The sequence below is a fragment of the Diorhabda sublineata genome, chromosome 11 (genome assembly GCF_026230105.1).
Source record: "Diorhabda sublineata isolate icDioSubl1.1 chromosome 11, icDioSubl1.1, whole genome shotgun sequence".
In the NCBI taxonomy this organism is placed as follows: Eukaryota; Metazoa; Arthropoda; class Insecta; order Coleoptera; family Chrysomelidae; genus Diorhabda; species Diorhabda sublineata.
This window is the reverse complement of record NC_079484.1, coordinates 1,478,228-1,495,545: the sequence shown is the minus strand read 5'-3', so window position 1 is coordinate 1,495,545 and position 17,318 is coordinate 1,478,228. Positions and strand designations below refer to the sequence as shown.

At 33.1% G+C, this 17,318-nt stretch overlaps 2 protein-coding genes and 1 long non-coding RNA gene across 7 annotated transcripts in view; 1 reads left to right on the top strand and 2 right to left on the bottom strand.

Moving 5' to 3' along the window:
• Nucleotides 1-11,556, bottom strand: part of LOC130450449 (casein kinase I-like) — a 42,333-nt gene extending 30,777 nt beyond the window's left edge. The window contains exons 1-2 of the mRNA XM_056788826.1: nucleotides 11,163-11,556; nucleotides 8,967-9,077 (exon numbers count right to left, since the gene is read on the bottom strand). Of these exons, the coding sequence (XP_056644804.1) occupies nucleotides 8,967-9,077; nucleotides 11,163-11,238 (187 nt within the window). The 5' untranslated portion in view covers nucleotides 11,239-11,556. The remainder of the gene's footprint in view (nucleotides 1-8,966; nucleotides 9,078-11,162) is intronic.
• Nucleotides 11,557-12,386: 830 nt separating this feature from the next.
• LOC130450112 (uncharacterized) lies at nucleotides 12,387-13,940 on the top strand. Its single transcript, XR_008910539.1, has 3 exons — nucleotides 12,387-13,595; nucleotides 13,646-13,765; nucleotides 13,838-13,940. It is a non-coding gene; the product is annotated as an uncharacterized LOC130450112 (long non-coding RNA).
• The window catches only part of LOC130450110 (lethal(2) giant larvae protein), a 38,889-nt gene continuing 35,488 nt past the window's right edge, over nucleotides 13,918-17,318 (bottom strand). For 3 of the 5 annotated variants that reach the window (XM_056788306.1, XM_056788308.1, XM_056788307.1), the window contains 2 exons: nucleotides 16,653-16,693; nucleotides 13,918-15,639 (listed from right to left, as the gene is read on the bottom strand). In XM_056788306.1, the coding sequence (XP_056644284.1) occupies nucleotides 15,571-15,639; nucleotides 16,653-16,693 (110 nt within the window). In that variant the 3' untranslated portion in view covers nucleotides 13,918-15,570. The remainder of the gene's footprint in view (nucleotides 15,640-16,652; nucleotides 16,694-17,318) is intronic. The other 2 variants (XM_056788309.1, XM_056788310.1) reach the window with 1 other exon arrangement.

Sequence of the window (17,318 nt, the reverse complement as noted above, 5' to 3'; positions counted from 1 at the left end):
CGTCCGAGAGCATCCCACAACGTTCCAGGATACTGTTTCATACCTCGTCCACGAAGAAGGTTTTCATTTTTATCTAGTAATCGTACTTTTTGGAACTAAAGAGGTTGAAAAGACCTCTAGAAGTTTCTAAAACAGTCTAGAACGTCCGAGGACATCCCACAACGTTCAAGGATACTGTTTTATACCTCGTCCACGAAGAAGGTCTTCATTTTTATGTAGTAATCGTACTTTTAACAACTAAAAAGGTTTAAAAGACCTCTAGAAGTTTCTAAAACAGTCTAGAACGTCCGAGGACATCCCACAACGTTCAAGGATACTGTTTTATACCTCGTCCACGAAGAAGGTCTTCATTTTTATGTAGTAATCGTACTTTTAACAACTAAAAAGGTTTAAAAGACCTCTAGAAGTTTCTAAAACAGTCTAGAACGTCCGAGGACATCCCACAACGTTCAAGGATACTGTTTTATACCTCGTCCACGAAGAAGGTCTTCATTTTTATGTAGTAATCGTACTTTTAACAACTAAAAAGGTTTAAAAGACCTCTAGAAGTTTCTAAAACAGTCTAGAACGTCCGAGAGCATCCCACAACGTTCCAGGATACTGTTTCATACCTCGTCCACGAAGAAGGTCTTCATTTTTATGTAGTAATCGTACTTTTAACAACTAAAAAGGTTTAAAAGACCTCTAGAAGTTTCTAAAACAGTCTAGAACGTCCGAGAGCATCCCACAACGTTCAAGGATACTGTTTTATACCTCGTCCACGAAGAAGGTCTTCATTTTTATGTAGTAATCGTACTTTTAACAACTAAAAAGGTTTAAAAGACCTCTAGAAGTTTCTAAAACAGTCTAGAACGTCCGAGAGCATCCCACAACGTTCCAGGATACTGTTTCATACCTCGTCCACGAAGAAGGTCTTCATTTTTATGTAGTAATCGTACTTTTAACAACTAAAAAGGTTTAAAAGACCTCTAGAAGTTTCTAAAACAGTCTAGAACGTCCGAGGACATCCCACAACGTTCAAGGATACTGTTTTATACCTCGTCCACGAAGAAGGTCTTCATTTTTATGTAGTAATCGTACTTTTAATAACTAAAAAGGTTGAAAGGACCTCTAGAAGTTTCTAAAACAGTCTAGAACGTCTGAGGGCATCCCACAAAGTTCCAGGATACTGTTTCATACCTCGTCCACGAGGAAGGTTTTCATTTTTATGTAGTAATCGTACTTTTTGCAACTAAAAAGGTTTAAAAGACCTCTAGAAGTTTCTAAAACAGTCTAGAACGTTCGAGGGCATCCCACAAAGTTCCAGGATACTTTTTTATACCTCGTCCACGAAGAAGGTCTTCATTTTTATCTAGTAATCGTACTTTTTGGTACTAAAAAGGTTTAAAAGACCTCTAGAAGTTTCTAAAACAGTCTAGAACGTCCGAAGGCATCCCACAACGTTCAGGGATACTGTTTTATACCTCGTCCACGAAGAAGGTCTTCATTTTTATGTAGTAATCGTACTTTTAACAACTAAAAAGGTTTAAAAGACCTCTAGAAGTTTCTAAAACAGTCTAGAACGTTCGAGGGCATCCCACAAAGTTCCAGGATACTTTTTTATACCTCGTCCACGAAGAAGGTCTTCATTTTTATGTAGTAATCGTACTTTTAACAACTAAAAAGGTTTAAAAGACCTCTAGAAGTTTCTAAAACAGTCTAGAACGTCCGAGGACATCCCACAAAGTTCCAGGATACCGTTTTATACCTCGTCCACGAAGAAGGTTTTCATTTTTATCTAGTAATCGTACTTTTTGGAACTAAAAAGGTTGAAAAGACCTCTAGAGAAGTTTCTAAAACAATTTAGAACGTTCGAGGGCATCCCACAAAGTTCCAGGATACTGTTTCATACCTTGTCCACGAAGAAGGTTTTCATTTTTATCTAGTAATCGTACTTTTTGGAACTAAAGAGGTTGAAAAGACTTCTAGAAGTTTCTAAAACAGTCTAGAACGTCCGAGAGCATCCCACAACGTTCCAGGATACTGTTTCATACCTCGTCCACGAAGAAGGTTTTCATTTTTATCTAGTAATCGTACTTTTTGGAACTAAAGAGGTTGAAAAGACTTCTAGAAGTTTCTAAAACAGTCTAGAACGTTCGAGGGCATCCCACAAAGTTCCAAAATACTGTTTTATACCTCGTCCACGAAGAAGGTTTTCATTTTTATCTAGTAATCGTACTTTTTGGAACTAAAGAGGTTGAAAAGACTTCTAGAAGTTTCTAAAACAGTCTAGAACGTCCGAGAGCATCCCACAACGTTCCAGGATACTGTTTCATACCTCGTCCACGAAGAAGGTTTTCATTTTTATCTAGTAATCGTACTTTTTGGAACTAAAGAGGTTGAAAAGACTTCTAGAAGTTTCTAAAACAGTCTAGAACGTCCGAGAGCATCCCACAACGTTCCAGGATACTGTTTCATACCTCGTCCACGAAGAAGGTTTTCATTTTTATCTAGTAATCGTACTTTTTGGAACTAAAGAGGTTGAAAAGACTTCTAGAAGTTTCTAAAACAGTCTAGAACGTCCGAGAGCATCCCACAACGTTCCAGGATACTGTTTCATACCTCGTCCACGAAGAAGGTTTTCATTTTTATCTAGTAATCGTACTTTTTGGAACTAAAGAGGTTGAAAAGACCTCTAGAAGTTTCTAAAACAGTCTAGAACGTCCGAGGACATCCCACAACGTTCAAGGATACTGTTTTATACCTCGTCCACGAAGAAGGTCTTCATTTTTATGTAGTAATCGTACTTTTAACAACTAAAAAGGTTTAAAAGACCTCTAGAAGTTTCTAAAACAGTCTAGAACGTCCGACGACATCCCACAACGTTCAAGGATACTGTTTTATACCTCGTCCACGAAGAAGGTCTTCATTTTTATGTAGTAATCGTACTTTTAACAACTAAAAAGGTTTAAAAGACCTCTAGAAGTTTCTAAAACAGTCTAGAACGTCCGAGGACATCCCACAACGTTCAAGGATACTGTTTTATACCTCGTCCACGAAGAAGGTCTTCATTTTTATGTAGTAATCGTACTTTTAATAACTAAAAAGGTTGAAAGGACCTCTAGAAGTTTCTAAAACAGTCTAGAACGTCTGAGGGCATCCCACAAAGTTCCAGGATACTGTTTCATACCTCGTCCACGAGGAAGGTTTTCATTTTTATGTAGTAATCGTACTTTTTGCAACTAAAAAGGTTTAAAAGACCTCTAGAAGTTTCTAAAACAGTCTAGAACGTTCGAGGGCATCCCACAAAGTTCCAGGATACTTTTTTATACCTCGTCCACGAAGAAGGTCTTCATTTTTATCTAGTAATCGTACTTTTTGGTACTAAAAAGGTTTAAAAGACCTCTAGAAGTTTCTAAAACAGTCTAGAACGTCCGAAGGCATCCCACAACGTTCAGGGATACTGTTTTATACCTCGTCCACGAAGAAGGTCTTCATTTTTATGTAGTAATCGTACTTTTAACAACTAAAAAGGTTTAAAAGACCTCTAGAAGTTTCTAAAACAGTCTAGAACGTTCGAGGGCATCCCACAAAGTTCCAGGATACTTTTTTATACCTCGTCCACGAAGAAGGTCTTCATTTTTATGTAGTAATCGTACTTTTAACAACTAAAAAGGTTTAAAAGACCTCTAGAAGTTTCTAAAACAGTCTAGAACGTCCGAGGACATCCCACAAAGTTCCAGGATACCGTTTTATACATCGTCCACGAAGAAGGTTTTCATTTTTATCTAGTAATCGTACTTTTTGGAACTAAAAAGGTTGAAAAGACCTCTAGAGAAGTTTCTAAAACAATTTAGAACGTTCGAGGGCATCCCACAAAGTTCCAGGATACTGTTTCATACCTTGTCCACGAAGAAGGTTTTCATTTTTATCTAGTAATCGTACTTTTTGGAACTAAAGAGGTTGAAAAGACTTCTAGAAGTTTCTAAAACAGTCTAGAACGTCCGAGAGCATCCCACAACGTTCCAGGATACTGTTTCATACCTCGTCCACGAAGAAGGTTTTCATTTTTATCTAGTAATCGTACTTTTTGGAACTAAAGAGGTTGAAAAGACTTCTAGAAGTTTCTAAAACAGTCTAGAACGTTCGAGGGCATCCCACAAAGTTCCAAAATACTGTTTTATACCTCGTCCACGAAGAAGGTTTTCATTTTTATCTAGTAATCGTACTTTTTGGAACTAAAGAGGTTGAAAAGACTTCTAGAAGTTTCTAAAACAGTCTAGAACGTCCGAGAGCATCCCACAACGTTCCAGGATACTGTTTCATACCTCGTCCACGAAGAAGGTTTTCATTTTTATCTAGTAATCGTACTTTTTGGAACTAAAGAGGTTGAAAAGACTTCTAGAAGTTTCTAAAACAGTCTAGAACGTCCGAGAGCATCCCACAACGTTCCAGGATACTGTTTCATACCTCGTCCACGAAGAAGGTTTTCATTTTTATCTAGTAATCGTACTTTTTGGAACTAAAGAGGTTGAAAAGACTTCTAGAAGTTTCTAAAACAGTCTAGAACGTCCGAGAGCATCCCACAACGTTCCAGGATACTGTTTCATACCTCATCCACGAAGAAGGTTTTCATTTTTATCTAGTAATCGTACTTTTTGGAACTAAAGAGGTTGAAAAGACCTCTAGAAGTTTCTAAAACAGTCTAGAACGTCCGAGGACATCCCACAACGTTCAAGGATACTGTTTTATACCTCGTCCACGAAGAAGGTCTTCATTTTTATCTAGTAATCGTACTTTTTGGAACTAAAGAGGTTGAAAAGACTTCTAGAAGTTTCTAAAACAGTCTAGAACGTCCGAGAGCATCCCACAACGTTCCAGGATACTGTTTCATACCTCGTCCACGAAGAAGGTTTTCATTTTTATCTAGTAATCGTACTTTTTGGAACTAAAGAGGTTGAAAAGACTTCTAGAAGTTTCTAAAACAGTCTAGAACGTCCGAGAGCATCCCACAACGTTCCAGGATACTGTTTCATACCTCGTCCACGAAGAAGGTTTTCATTTTTATCTAGTAATCGTACTTTTTGGAACTAAAGAGGTTGAAAAGACTTCTAGAAGTTTCTAAAACAGTCTAGAACGTCCGAGAGCATCCCACAACGTTCCAGGATACTGTTTCATACCTCATCCACGAAGAAGGTTTTCATTTTTATCTAGTAATCGTACTTTTTGGAACTAAAGAGGTTGAAAAGACCTCTAGAAGTTTCTAAAACAGTCTAGAACGTCCGAGGACATCCCACAACGTTCAAGGATACTGTTTTATACCTCGTCCACGAAGAAGGTCTTCATTTTTATCTAGTAATCGTACTTTTTGGAACTAAAGAGGTTGAAAAGACTTCTAGAAGTTTCTAAAACAGTCTAGAACGTCCGAGAGCATCCCACAACGTTCCAGGATACTGTTTCATACCTCGTCCACGAAGAAGGTTTTCATTTTTATCTAGTAATCGTACTTTTTGGAACTAAAGAGGTTGAAAAGACTTCTAGAAGTTTCTAAAACAGTCTAGAACGTCCGAGAGCATCCCACAACGTTCCAGGATACTGTTTCATACCTCGTCCACGAAGAAGGTTTTCATTTTTATCTAGTAATCGTACTTTTTGGAACTAAAGAGGTTGAAAAGACCTCTAGAAGTTTCTAAAACAGTCTAGAACGTCCGAGGACATCCCACAACGTTCAAGGATACTGTTTTATACCTCGTCCACGAAGAAGGTCTTCATTTTTATCTAGTAATCGTACTTTTTGGAACTAAAGAGGTTGAAAAGACTTCTAGAAGTTTCTAAAACAGTCTAGAACGTCCGAGAGCATCCCACAACGTTCCAGGATACTGTTTCATACCTCGTCCACGAAGAAGGTTTTCATTTTTATCTAGTAATCGTACTTTTTGGAACTAAAGAGGTTGAAAAGACTTCTAGAAGTTTCTAAAACAGTCTAGAACGTCCGAGAGCATCCCACAACGTTCCAGGATACTGTTTCATACCTCGTCCACGAAGAAGGTTTTCATTTTTATCTAGTAATCGTACTTTTTGGAACTAAAGAGGTTGAAAAGACTTCTAGAAGTTTCTAAAACAGTCTAGAACGTCCGAGAGCATCCCACAACGTTCCAGGATACTGTTTCATACCTCGTCCACGAAGAAGGTTTTCATTTTTATCTAGTAATCGTACTTTTTGGAACTAAAGAGGTTGAAAAGACTTCTAGAAGTTTCTAAAACAGTCTAGAACGTTCGAGGGCATCCCACAAAGTTCCAAAATACTGTTTTATACCTCGTCCATGAACAACGGATAAGGCAATGAAAGAATAAGAAATAGAAAAACGAATTTTCAATTTTTTTTCAACGATTTCTATTGAATATAAGTTGATAAATGATAGATTATATAAAATGATAAAGAACGACCCTGTATAATGCAGTCAAAAGCACAAAATTACGTACAAGCGACACATGACAAATAATAAACTATTAATGTTATGGTTATGTTGAGCGTATTGACTGAAGAGCTTATGTAAGGTCAAAGTACTGTATTGTCTGTCGTGAGAGAATTTCACTGTTTGTACTTTTGGATTTTCGATGTTTTGTACGTTGAATTGGGTTAGAACGCAAACAATTATTTCGAAAATTTAATGACGTTTTTAACAAATAAATAATAGACAAACAATTAATTGTCGAAATATGTTTATGAATATATATATATATATATATATATATATATATATATATATATATATATATATATATATATATATATATATTATTGAAAATAGTTCGTTTCTTCTATACTCAAAAATAACCTCACAATATGTAGTAAACGCTGTTTCTCGTCCACGAAGAAGGTTCCAGATTTTAACCAAACGTCCTACTTTTAAAGATGTGAAGTCTTAAAGTGCCGCCCTCAAAAAGTTTCTAGAACACTTTCGTTTTTACTTTTTGGTTGTACTTTTTGCAAATAGAAAGGTTAAAAATACTTCTAGAAGTTTCTAAAACAGTCTAGAACGTCCGAGGGCATCCCACAAAGTTCCAGGATACTGTTTCATACCTCGTCCACGAAGAAGGTTTTCATTTTTATCTAGTAATCGTACTTTTTGGAACTAAAGAGGTTGAAAAGACTTCTAGAAGTTTCTAAAACAGTCTAGAACGTCCGAGGGCATCCCACAACGTTCCAGGATACTTTTTTATACCTCGTCCACGAAGAAGGTCTTCATTTTTATCTAGTAATCGTACTTTTTGGAACTAAAAAGGTTGAAAGGACCTCTAGAAGTTTCTAAAACAGTCTAGAACGTCTGAGGGCATCCCACAAAGTTCCAGGATACTGTTTCATACCTCGTCCACGAAGAAGGTTTTCATTTTTATCTAGTAATCGTACTTTTTGGAACTAAAAAGGTTGAAAGGACCTCTAGAAGTTTCTAAAACAGTCTAGAACGTCCGAGGGCATCCCACAACGTTCCAAAATACTGTTTTATACCTCGTCCACGAAGAAGATCCTCATTTTTATGTAGTAATCGTACTTTTTGCAACTAAAAAGGTTGAAAAGACTTCTAGAAGTTTCTAAAACAGTCTAGAACGTTCGAGAATACTGTTTTATGAAAAAGATTCCTGTTTTTTAACTGTATGGCTTGCTTTAGGAGATACAGAAGTTCAAAGGTTCCTCATTTAGAAACAACATTCCAAAAAAATCTTTCGATACACTTTCGTTTGTTATTTACCATTTTAGATTGTTCGTTAAGCCTTTTTTTAAATAGAAAATAACACAAAAAACAAAATCTGTAATGGTTTTGTACATATTTGTTCAAGAATATTCCAGAAAAAACTCGCAGTTTCCTAAAAAACGTGACAACTAGACACAACGCCATCTATAAACATCAATGAACACTCGATTATCATCATTCTAATTGTTTATATGGACACTGATGTAAAATTTATTATTTTTATAGGATAAACCGTACTTTGGATGACGTATCGACTAAGCTTCAACTAATATCCTTCGCATAATGACAATTTCATTTTAATTAAGCCAAAGGAAGTAACGGACAATTAAGCACGTTGATTTATAACTGTAATATTGAAGAGGTTAGAATTTCAAACAGAACTTTTTGATGTTATATGAAAATATATTGAATCGGCCACCCTGTATATACGAAATTTATTTAAATAATAACAACCGCAATGTAAACAAACGCCTAAAATTAACCTGTTGCTGTCATCCAACATGTAATGGAAGAAAACTTTTACAGAGTGGTACAAACGTCGGGTTTTTGAATCAAGTTTTTTACGACGCCATAAATTTTAAATAGGGAAAGTTACAAATAAGGCTCAAACATAATCATCCATTCTTTCAAAGTTTTATTTCTTATAAATTATTTTTTAATTGCGCCCCTTGGTAATTAATTTTTTATGGGAATCATTAGAATTTCACTCCGACAACTTTCGTTCTGTGTGACAGTAGTTCAAATATACCCTAAACGATACCAGAGCATCCCAGGATATAATGGGTAATATCCCGCATCCCTCAGTTAATACGATTGATACAATTAGGTCTCCAATGACTCTAGGTTTGGTTCAATGGGACGTTGGATTTTAATTTGAATAAACGGAATGTATCTTTTATGATCGTAAAGAATTTCAAGCAAATCCGTCACTTCCTCTGCTATTATCCCAATGTTATCGTAATTAACAAAGAGAAATAAAATGTTCAAAGAACCTTCGATGCTAGTTTGCTTGTTTACACGAATTAGTGTTGGTACCGAGATCTAATTGTTACGTAATCTCTCAGTATTATTGTTTGTTATCAATTGTTGATGAAAGTTCAATATACATATCTTACTTTTATAAACAAATTATTAATCTCGGTCATTAATAACAAAGATATTTACATTTTTAAATTTGTTGTGTATATAAGGCAATAAACAAGATTAGTAATTGTGATATGAATGTTCACTTACCTCCTCCCTGCATCATTTTGTAAAACTTGGATTCTATGTGCAGCTGAGGATGCCTCGTTTTTATACATTCTAATTTGATTGCTACTTCTTCTCCCGTTGATATATTAGTTCCTGTAACAAATAATTATCTTCAAAATACACACAAACGACAATCAAAATAAAATAAATTTATTATTTTCATTTAAATTAATGCCGAGTGCCTCAAGGCAGTAAAATATGTCTTTTTTCAATCCAAAGGACCATATCTAGCGACCAAATCACATTTAAATCATGTTACGATTCTTATCTTTTATATCTCAATGTTTTTAAAACTAAACGTTTATCATATTAAAAAATATTACAGCATTTTGTACTAAGAAAACACCACCGATGACACCTCGTTGAATTTGTGACATTCTTAGGGCTTGTTGTAGACAATTATTTGAAATTAAATCTAAAATAATTAAATTCTGCCTGTTTAATGTGCCCACTGGGGTACGTGTAATGTGACTCAATCTTCAAAGTACTCAGAGCAGATGAAACAGTTGGATTCACTACCGGGACTTGTTCAGAAGATTCAATATAATGATTCGTCCTTCCTTATTCACATTTGAATCTGTTTGTCTTATCAGTAAGCACAATTCTCCTATTTTAGAAAAGTCATCCACTTAGGAACGTGGAACATGATATTTATTTACCTACTCCGCATTTAAAATTAGTTGAAGACTGAATACTGTACAATGCGAAAAAAACTTGTAGTCTAATACTAATAGTTAATACTGAGCGTTCTACTCACTGGTTTAATGTTAATATTGGTTTTTAGTACAAATTATTACTTATTTTAAGATTGCCCCATAATTCATATATATTTTAAAAGGTAATTATTGTTTGAATAATGTCTGGTATTTCCCTACAATTACAAACCGACCTACTGATCTATTTCTCTTCATAAAAAATTGAAGCAAACATATTTTCAGTTTTGTAATAATAAATTCATTTAGAGGACACTATTTGACGATATAGTGCAAAAAAAGACAATTTTGACCTGTTGAAACGTGAATCAATCTTTATAATGAAGATCACTGTCTCACCCTGTATGATGTAACCCTTCGATTGTACCAATTACCAAGGAATAATCTCATCCAAAAAGTAATATTAAAGAAAAAGCTAGAGTAAAATTTCTATAAGAAATTTATCCTATGAAAGTATATCTAAGATAATCCAAATTATGATTAATTTCAAATGATGTATTCCAAATATTTAAATTTTGATAAAACCAGTAATTAGATACGTCTATCTAAGGGGAAAAAATTCGAATTTGTCGTGTAACATTGATATAATTAAACCTTGAAAGATGAGAATTACTTTTACAAGGAGATTGAGATACCCCGAAAAATTTTTCAACCATAAATATCATACTTATGCAATGATGGAGTAATATTTAGTTTTCACTTTATCATTGGTATATAAATTACTATAACAAACGTGTAAATCTGATATACAATATTCGATGTTTAGATAAAACACTAAATGTAAATGAATTCAACAACAAATTTATGATGTGTTAAATTTTTAATTAAAAATAGTGGAATTTAGCAACTGTTTCATACATACAGTTGAAACATCATTTAATACAGATTATAATCACAAAAAATTGCCCATTACTTTATTAAAACCTGTCAAATTGTAGATTTTACACAAATATTTTTAGTGCTTTGAGTAAATATCATTATAATGCTATTTATTTGAATTTATAAACTTCAATTATTTTTAATAATAAAACTTTGTATCAATATTCAAACTACTAGAATAAAATGCATTTAACCATTGTAATAGATGGAGGTTGAAATGTATGCTGAATTAAAAAATATATATATTAATATTAGGATATAGTTCATAAGACAAGCAATTTTTATGGTATAATTAAAAATTCGTAAAGATGAAGGAATAATTGTTTTTTCTATAGATTTACTAATAAGAATAACACTTGAAAGGTCAACAAAACCAGCTGAGACTAAAACAATAAGGTAACTCAAGTTTTTTTCTTTATTGGTCAACAACAATGCATTAAATGTAATAATAATGTATCGGAAATTTCATTGAAGGAACTAGAATATAAAATATCCAACCGAAATGATTTTAATATTATTAAGCGAGTACACCTGTGTACACCCATTGTTTACAATATAAAGTATAATATAAAACGTCAATACTTACCTAAATAAATATCTCCGAACGATCCGGATCCTATTTTTCGACCAAGCCTATATTTGTTCCCCACTCTCAGCTCCATTTCTTATTAAAAAAATTGAATTTTATTCAACAAAAGACATGTATTGTAGTGGTCTTTAGGCGGCCATGTTACATTAGTCAACTATCATAGGATATTTGACATAATCTAGTTGGCTTATTTGCACTTTTCACAAACACTACCTTTCAATGTGAATTCAGTTTCAAGGTAAAATCTCTAAATCTCAATATATATCACAGATATGCCATTATTTAACATTAAATACGTCGAACCTTATGATTTTCGCTTTCATAGTACTCAAGATGACACACTCAAGACAACTGAGAAATAGATATGTCTAGTTTATGAAACAAACGTAGTAAGTAACAACAAACGATAATAACTCTATCTCTTTTCAATGTTTTGTTGGCAATTGCAGAACGTAGCATGCTTCGTCTTTGATCATTACAAATATTTACCTCTGTTGGCAATATTTTGTACTTCCATTTTAATCATCCAATGAGAAGCAAGATTTTACGGTAGCTCGTAAAACCAGAAATTTTGAAAAAATACCAGCAAGATTTTATCTAATAATTTAAAATTGACTTCCTCTAATATGTTTATTTCATTACATATTCAGGTATTCCAATATTCACTACAATATTCATAATAATAAATAAAAATTATTGAAAATAATGAAATATTCCATATTTATACGTTCATAAACAATTGAATATTTATTTACATTTTTATTCCAAGCAATGACAGACTTTATCATTACTCAATCGTACACTATAATTTGAATTAAATTTTGGAATTCAATGTATATACCAAAACGTAATTATATCAGACATCAACATAATACATATTGTTATTATGTATTGAATATGCCACTCACCTTACTAAACACCTTATGTAATGTTGCCTATATTTAGGTAGATATAGGAGTATACAGAATATATTTGATCACTTTTATTTAATTATAAAAGATATTAACATATATTTTATTCGATTGTGTCATAAATTGACGTTTTTCGGCCGTAGTATTTAATCGAAAAGAAATGAGTAAATGTGATTGGTCCATCTACAATAGTATTTTTTTCGCCGCGTAGTTAGTACTGTATAATGTGTTGCATAACTCACACAAAGAACCTTTACTATATCTTTGTCTATGATTATCGATTTTATCGATTAAATGACAGTGCCTAACATGTGTAAACAAAGTCATAGACAAACAAACTTTATATTATGAAGAAACTTTCATAATTATATTCATTAATGATATAATTTGAAAAAAATTTGTATAATTGATGGATTCAGATTTTGTAAAATTAGTGCGTTTTCTAGTTGGTGTGATAATATTTGTAACTGATTTAGTAGGTACGTGATTTTGTATTTAACTTTAAGATATCACGTAAGTATATTATTTTCGATTTTTTGCTTATATGTCACTAAAAAGTAATGTATGACACTCAGACGAAGTAGTGAACTTTTCAGTTACCCTCGGTATATCAGCGTCTGCTTCCTTTTCGTCCTTGTTTCATATGAACTACCAATTAAGAATAAATTAAATGAAGGTTGCAACTATTTCATATAACAATATGTGAATTTGAAATTATTTCAGTATATAATTTTCGTTATACCAGAAATTGATTGTTTTAATAGAACACTCTGTGTTTTTATTACATTCTTAAAATCCACAAGAAATTTCAATAGAATGTGATCTAGTTTGTTTCAGCTTTCAATTTTTTAAAAATTTTGACTAATGCAACACAAAAACATTATCAGAAGTTTCCTATATTTGTAGATATTCTTTTAACAAATAATACAGGGTGCTTAGAATGGTTCTAATTAATATGAATGCTGAAAGACGCCTCAATCTCAAAGTATATATGACCACTTTGTTTGATCAGTCTTTAAGTTTACAGGCACGACGACAGATTTCAGACAACCTTCAGGATCTTCGGTCTAGAAATGAATATCTACCACAATTGAATGTTTTATTTTTTTTACAATGTTTTAGAAAGTTTCATCTCTTTATGTCTTGGTTCCGATGTAACCCCAGTAGCTATTCTTACGTGAAGGTGCAGTTTTGGAGACAATGGGGTTCTATACCTGTCAAGAGGAGGTACCTGGAAGGAGAGGGTAGCAACCTTAAGATCTGGAGCCGTCAAGCCCTGAGTAGTCTCCTTTTTTTTCTCTCCGCACCACTGATTTGTGGTGTTTGAGCCGGGAATTGTCAAAAGCACCGGTTAGAGCTTCGACATCGGTACGAATCGATGCTTTATTTGCTCAGAACCCTCTGGGGTCAAAGAAGAATTTGTTACAGTTCCTATTCTTGGGCCGTTGGGTCCCTGAGGGGGTTCAGAGTGGAAAGTTATGAAACTACGCGACGGTGTTTGTGAGTAAATAGTTGCAAGGTGTACATCAATATTTTCGACGTTTTTGTACTTAATTTGAGTTTTTTAAGCTGGAAAATCATGATGTGAACGAAGGGAATTGTGAAAAAATACATTTCAGTGTAACTTTATCTAAATTACGGTTAATTTTTTCTCCGCTTGAATTGTGGGGTGAGTTAATCAGTTAATAGGTAATTCAGGATTTGATTGGGTATATTTACCCTTAAACCATTTTAACTTCTACTTATTTATTTTTTTTTTAGGTGGGTTCATCTTCTTCGGTTAAGAATTTGTTTCGTTTTCAATGAATTTGAGGTGAAAGGGGAATGAAATAAACAACAACTCACAATAAAAAAATTTATTCACTTCAGTGATGTTCTGTCATATGAAACATACAAATACAAAATACTAACAAAATTTTTTTTAAGGCCGTAAGTTCATTTTTTTTTGTTAATAGCAAAAATCAAACGTTACGCTCACAGTCACTCTTTAAAAACCTCCACCACATTTTTTTTCCATTTTAGAAAAAGCTGCTATTTCTCTAACCACAGTTATCCGATTAAAATTTCGAATAAACTCTAACAAAATTCTCAAATTCTTTTTAAATCAACTCACAGTTATCGCTCAATAATTCAGAATCATTTCCATCAATTGAGTGGGTTAATAACTGGTGTGTAAACAGAAGAAGAGGAACATAAAGAACAAGTTTCAGAAGATGGAAAATTAGAAGGAAGAATACCAGGGAAAGAAGTATGTGAAGATACATAACAGAGGAAAAGAGAAGTACAAGAAGAAAGATTATATCAGTAGATGAAAAGTTGGATGGATGAATTAATACTGGGGAAGGATTTAATGGTATAAAAGAACATACTCAGGAAAAGAGGCAACAGAAGATTGTAGTCACACAGATACTTTCAGGGGATGGAAAATTAGAGGGGGAATACCAGGGAGAGACTTTTCATAGTATAAAAAGATAACAGAGGAAAAGGGGAGAGACGGTTTTAAAATGAGAATATTTGTAAAAAAATATGTTTATTGAGTAAATACGGAGGATTACTGCGAGTCGTGCAAAATTTATAACAATTTAACTGTGGGTAAAGATTTATGTAAAATATTATAAACTTATAGAAAATATCCCACATTTTAAATTTAAATGACGGTTTTCGTATGGGAAATCTGGTAAAAATTGAACCGAAAACTCTTTTGTTCAAAACTCTATTATTCAAAAAAATTAACCACCACTAGAAATAAACAAATATTTGAATTTTTCTTTTCATTTTAACAATTTTTTTCTCGTAACTGATCCATTTATTTGTATCGGATCATGAATCCAATAATTTCACAATCCTAGTCAAAATGATTATCGATGCAAGGTTTTTAGATAACGAAAGTCTTGTTCGTATCCAATTCAATCCCCTTACTAAAAAATATCATAAAATACCCTTAGATGCTAATTATTTTGGGTGAAATTTGGAGGAAAGCAAAAAAACTGCACCAGAAAAGAAAATTTTGAATAGAAAAAGTTATATTTATAAAAACTAATGTTTCCGAAACCAAAATTTTGTCGAAACATTTTTCTCATTTAGAGATTTTTTTATTTTTCTGTTTACTCATCAGTGGTAAGTTAATTTGTTTTCAAAATACAATATAAAGATAAAAAAAATTAATTATAATCTATTACTTTGGAACCTGACCAGTATTTCTAATCTTCAATTTTGAAAATTTTGTAAAAACAATGGTCCCACGACAAAGTATTTTTGTCTTACATCACTAAACTAAGTACACAACACTAATTTTTGAAAATATTTCGAATATACATATATAGAGAATAAAAACTATAATTAAAATATTTTGTACTACGAACTAGTAATACATAAACGATTAAAAAAAAATGATAAAACATATATATATAAATATAGAAAGGAAATACTGATCATGTTGATATGGCATATCGTTGACCTTTTAAACTTCCCTTTTTTCATTATTTTTTTTTTAGTTAGGGATCATCTTCTGCCAATGCCAAGGGAGCTCGCAGTAATATGTCGCTCACTTGAATTTCTTTAATCTGGAAACAAAATTTATATACATATAATCATTAAAATAATTTAATTATTTAAATCTAGCCTTCTACTTTATATACATGAATATACCAGTGTTAAATATGAGATATTCCAATCAGATTACCACTAAATTTTAGAGATAGCAATCAACCCAGGAGGAATAGAAGATATTATACCATCATTCAGTCCATCAATTTGGAATGGAAAAGTCATTGAGACTAAAGCGATAAAGCCACGAAACCCCTCATGATGTTAAGAAGGGTAGAATCCTCCAATGGGTTCAAGGATACCTTGGAGTGGATCGAAATGAAATAGCAGATTAGTCAAAGTAGGGATTAACCCTTCATAGGACCTGAACCCTTTTGTGGAATCGGTTATAGTAAAAAACGAGGTAGATAGGGGGCACGAAATCAATTATTGGATAGGTGAAGATACTTTTGGGAACCTGTTACTAATATTAACGGGAATTTTGTCAATGAAATGTCATTTTAATGGTCACCCATAACTTAATAACGTTACAATAGGTTCGTTCTTGGTAAAACTAGTTCATCTAGTTCATTGTACTGCTTGCACTGGGTCCAGAGTCAGTTCAGCCAGTGCAGTGCCAGATAGTGTAACCTGGAAACGGTGGACGAATGTAAAATGTCATGACCTGGCCTGAGCTGGTCCTCCAGTTCAGTACAGTTCCGGTGCAGCTACTCAGAACAAACCAAATATTTATTTTTATCAAATAAAAATAGTGAATGAAGTGAGGAAACTTTTTGAAATGAGTTTTTATGCAATTATTCCGGATGGAGTTGATGCCTGTTTGGAAACGAAGCGACAACATTTGATACAGTATCATTTTAATATTAATACACCGACAACCACAATCACCAAGCACAATGTTCGACATATCTCATAGTTTTTAGTCCGCTACTTAATAAAGTTAGTATTATATACAGAGTACTTTTTGTTTTAGTAACTAAGGGATATTAATTAGCATGTATTTTTTTTTTTGAAGATATGAATATCTAACCTCTAAATTCGACGATGTTCCATCCTCCAGATTTTCTATTACTACAAAGCAACAAAAAAAAAAACATGTAAAGCTCGGGAACAACGCACGCTCAACACAAATTTAACATTTATTCTACTTAAATTATTTATAGAGTTAATGGAGGGTTCGAATTAAAAGTAAGGGGTGGGATAAGTGAAATCAGGATACAGGGACGCTACAAAAATTAACAGAATGGAAAAATATTACAAACGATGAAGATTAGAATACTAAAGGGAGAATATGGAAAATGAGGACTGCAGACGAAGGTAGAAAAGACACAGTATAGGAGAAAAACAGTAACGAAATCACTAAATGGAATAGGAAAACAAAGAAAATTGAGAATCTACGATGCAACGATTAGTGGAGACTGAAAGAACCGAAGAAAACGGAACTTGAAGATCAAGTTAGGTTAGATCGGGTCAGATAAGATACAATAAAAGAAGAAACTAACCTCAAAGAAACATAATGAGAAAAAATAATGAAAAGGAACAGAAAGAGAAGAAGACTAAGGTTAATATTGATACGAAATTCGAACGATAAGAACTGTAGCCGAAGGAAAGAGTGGAATTAGGAATTGGACAATGTTGTAGGACGTTTTGAACACGAATTTATTTATATATAAATCAAATATCGATCACAAATACT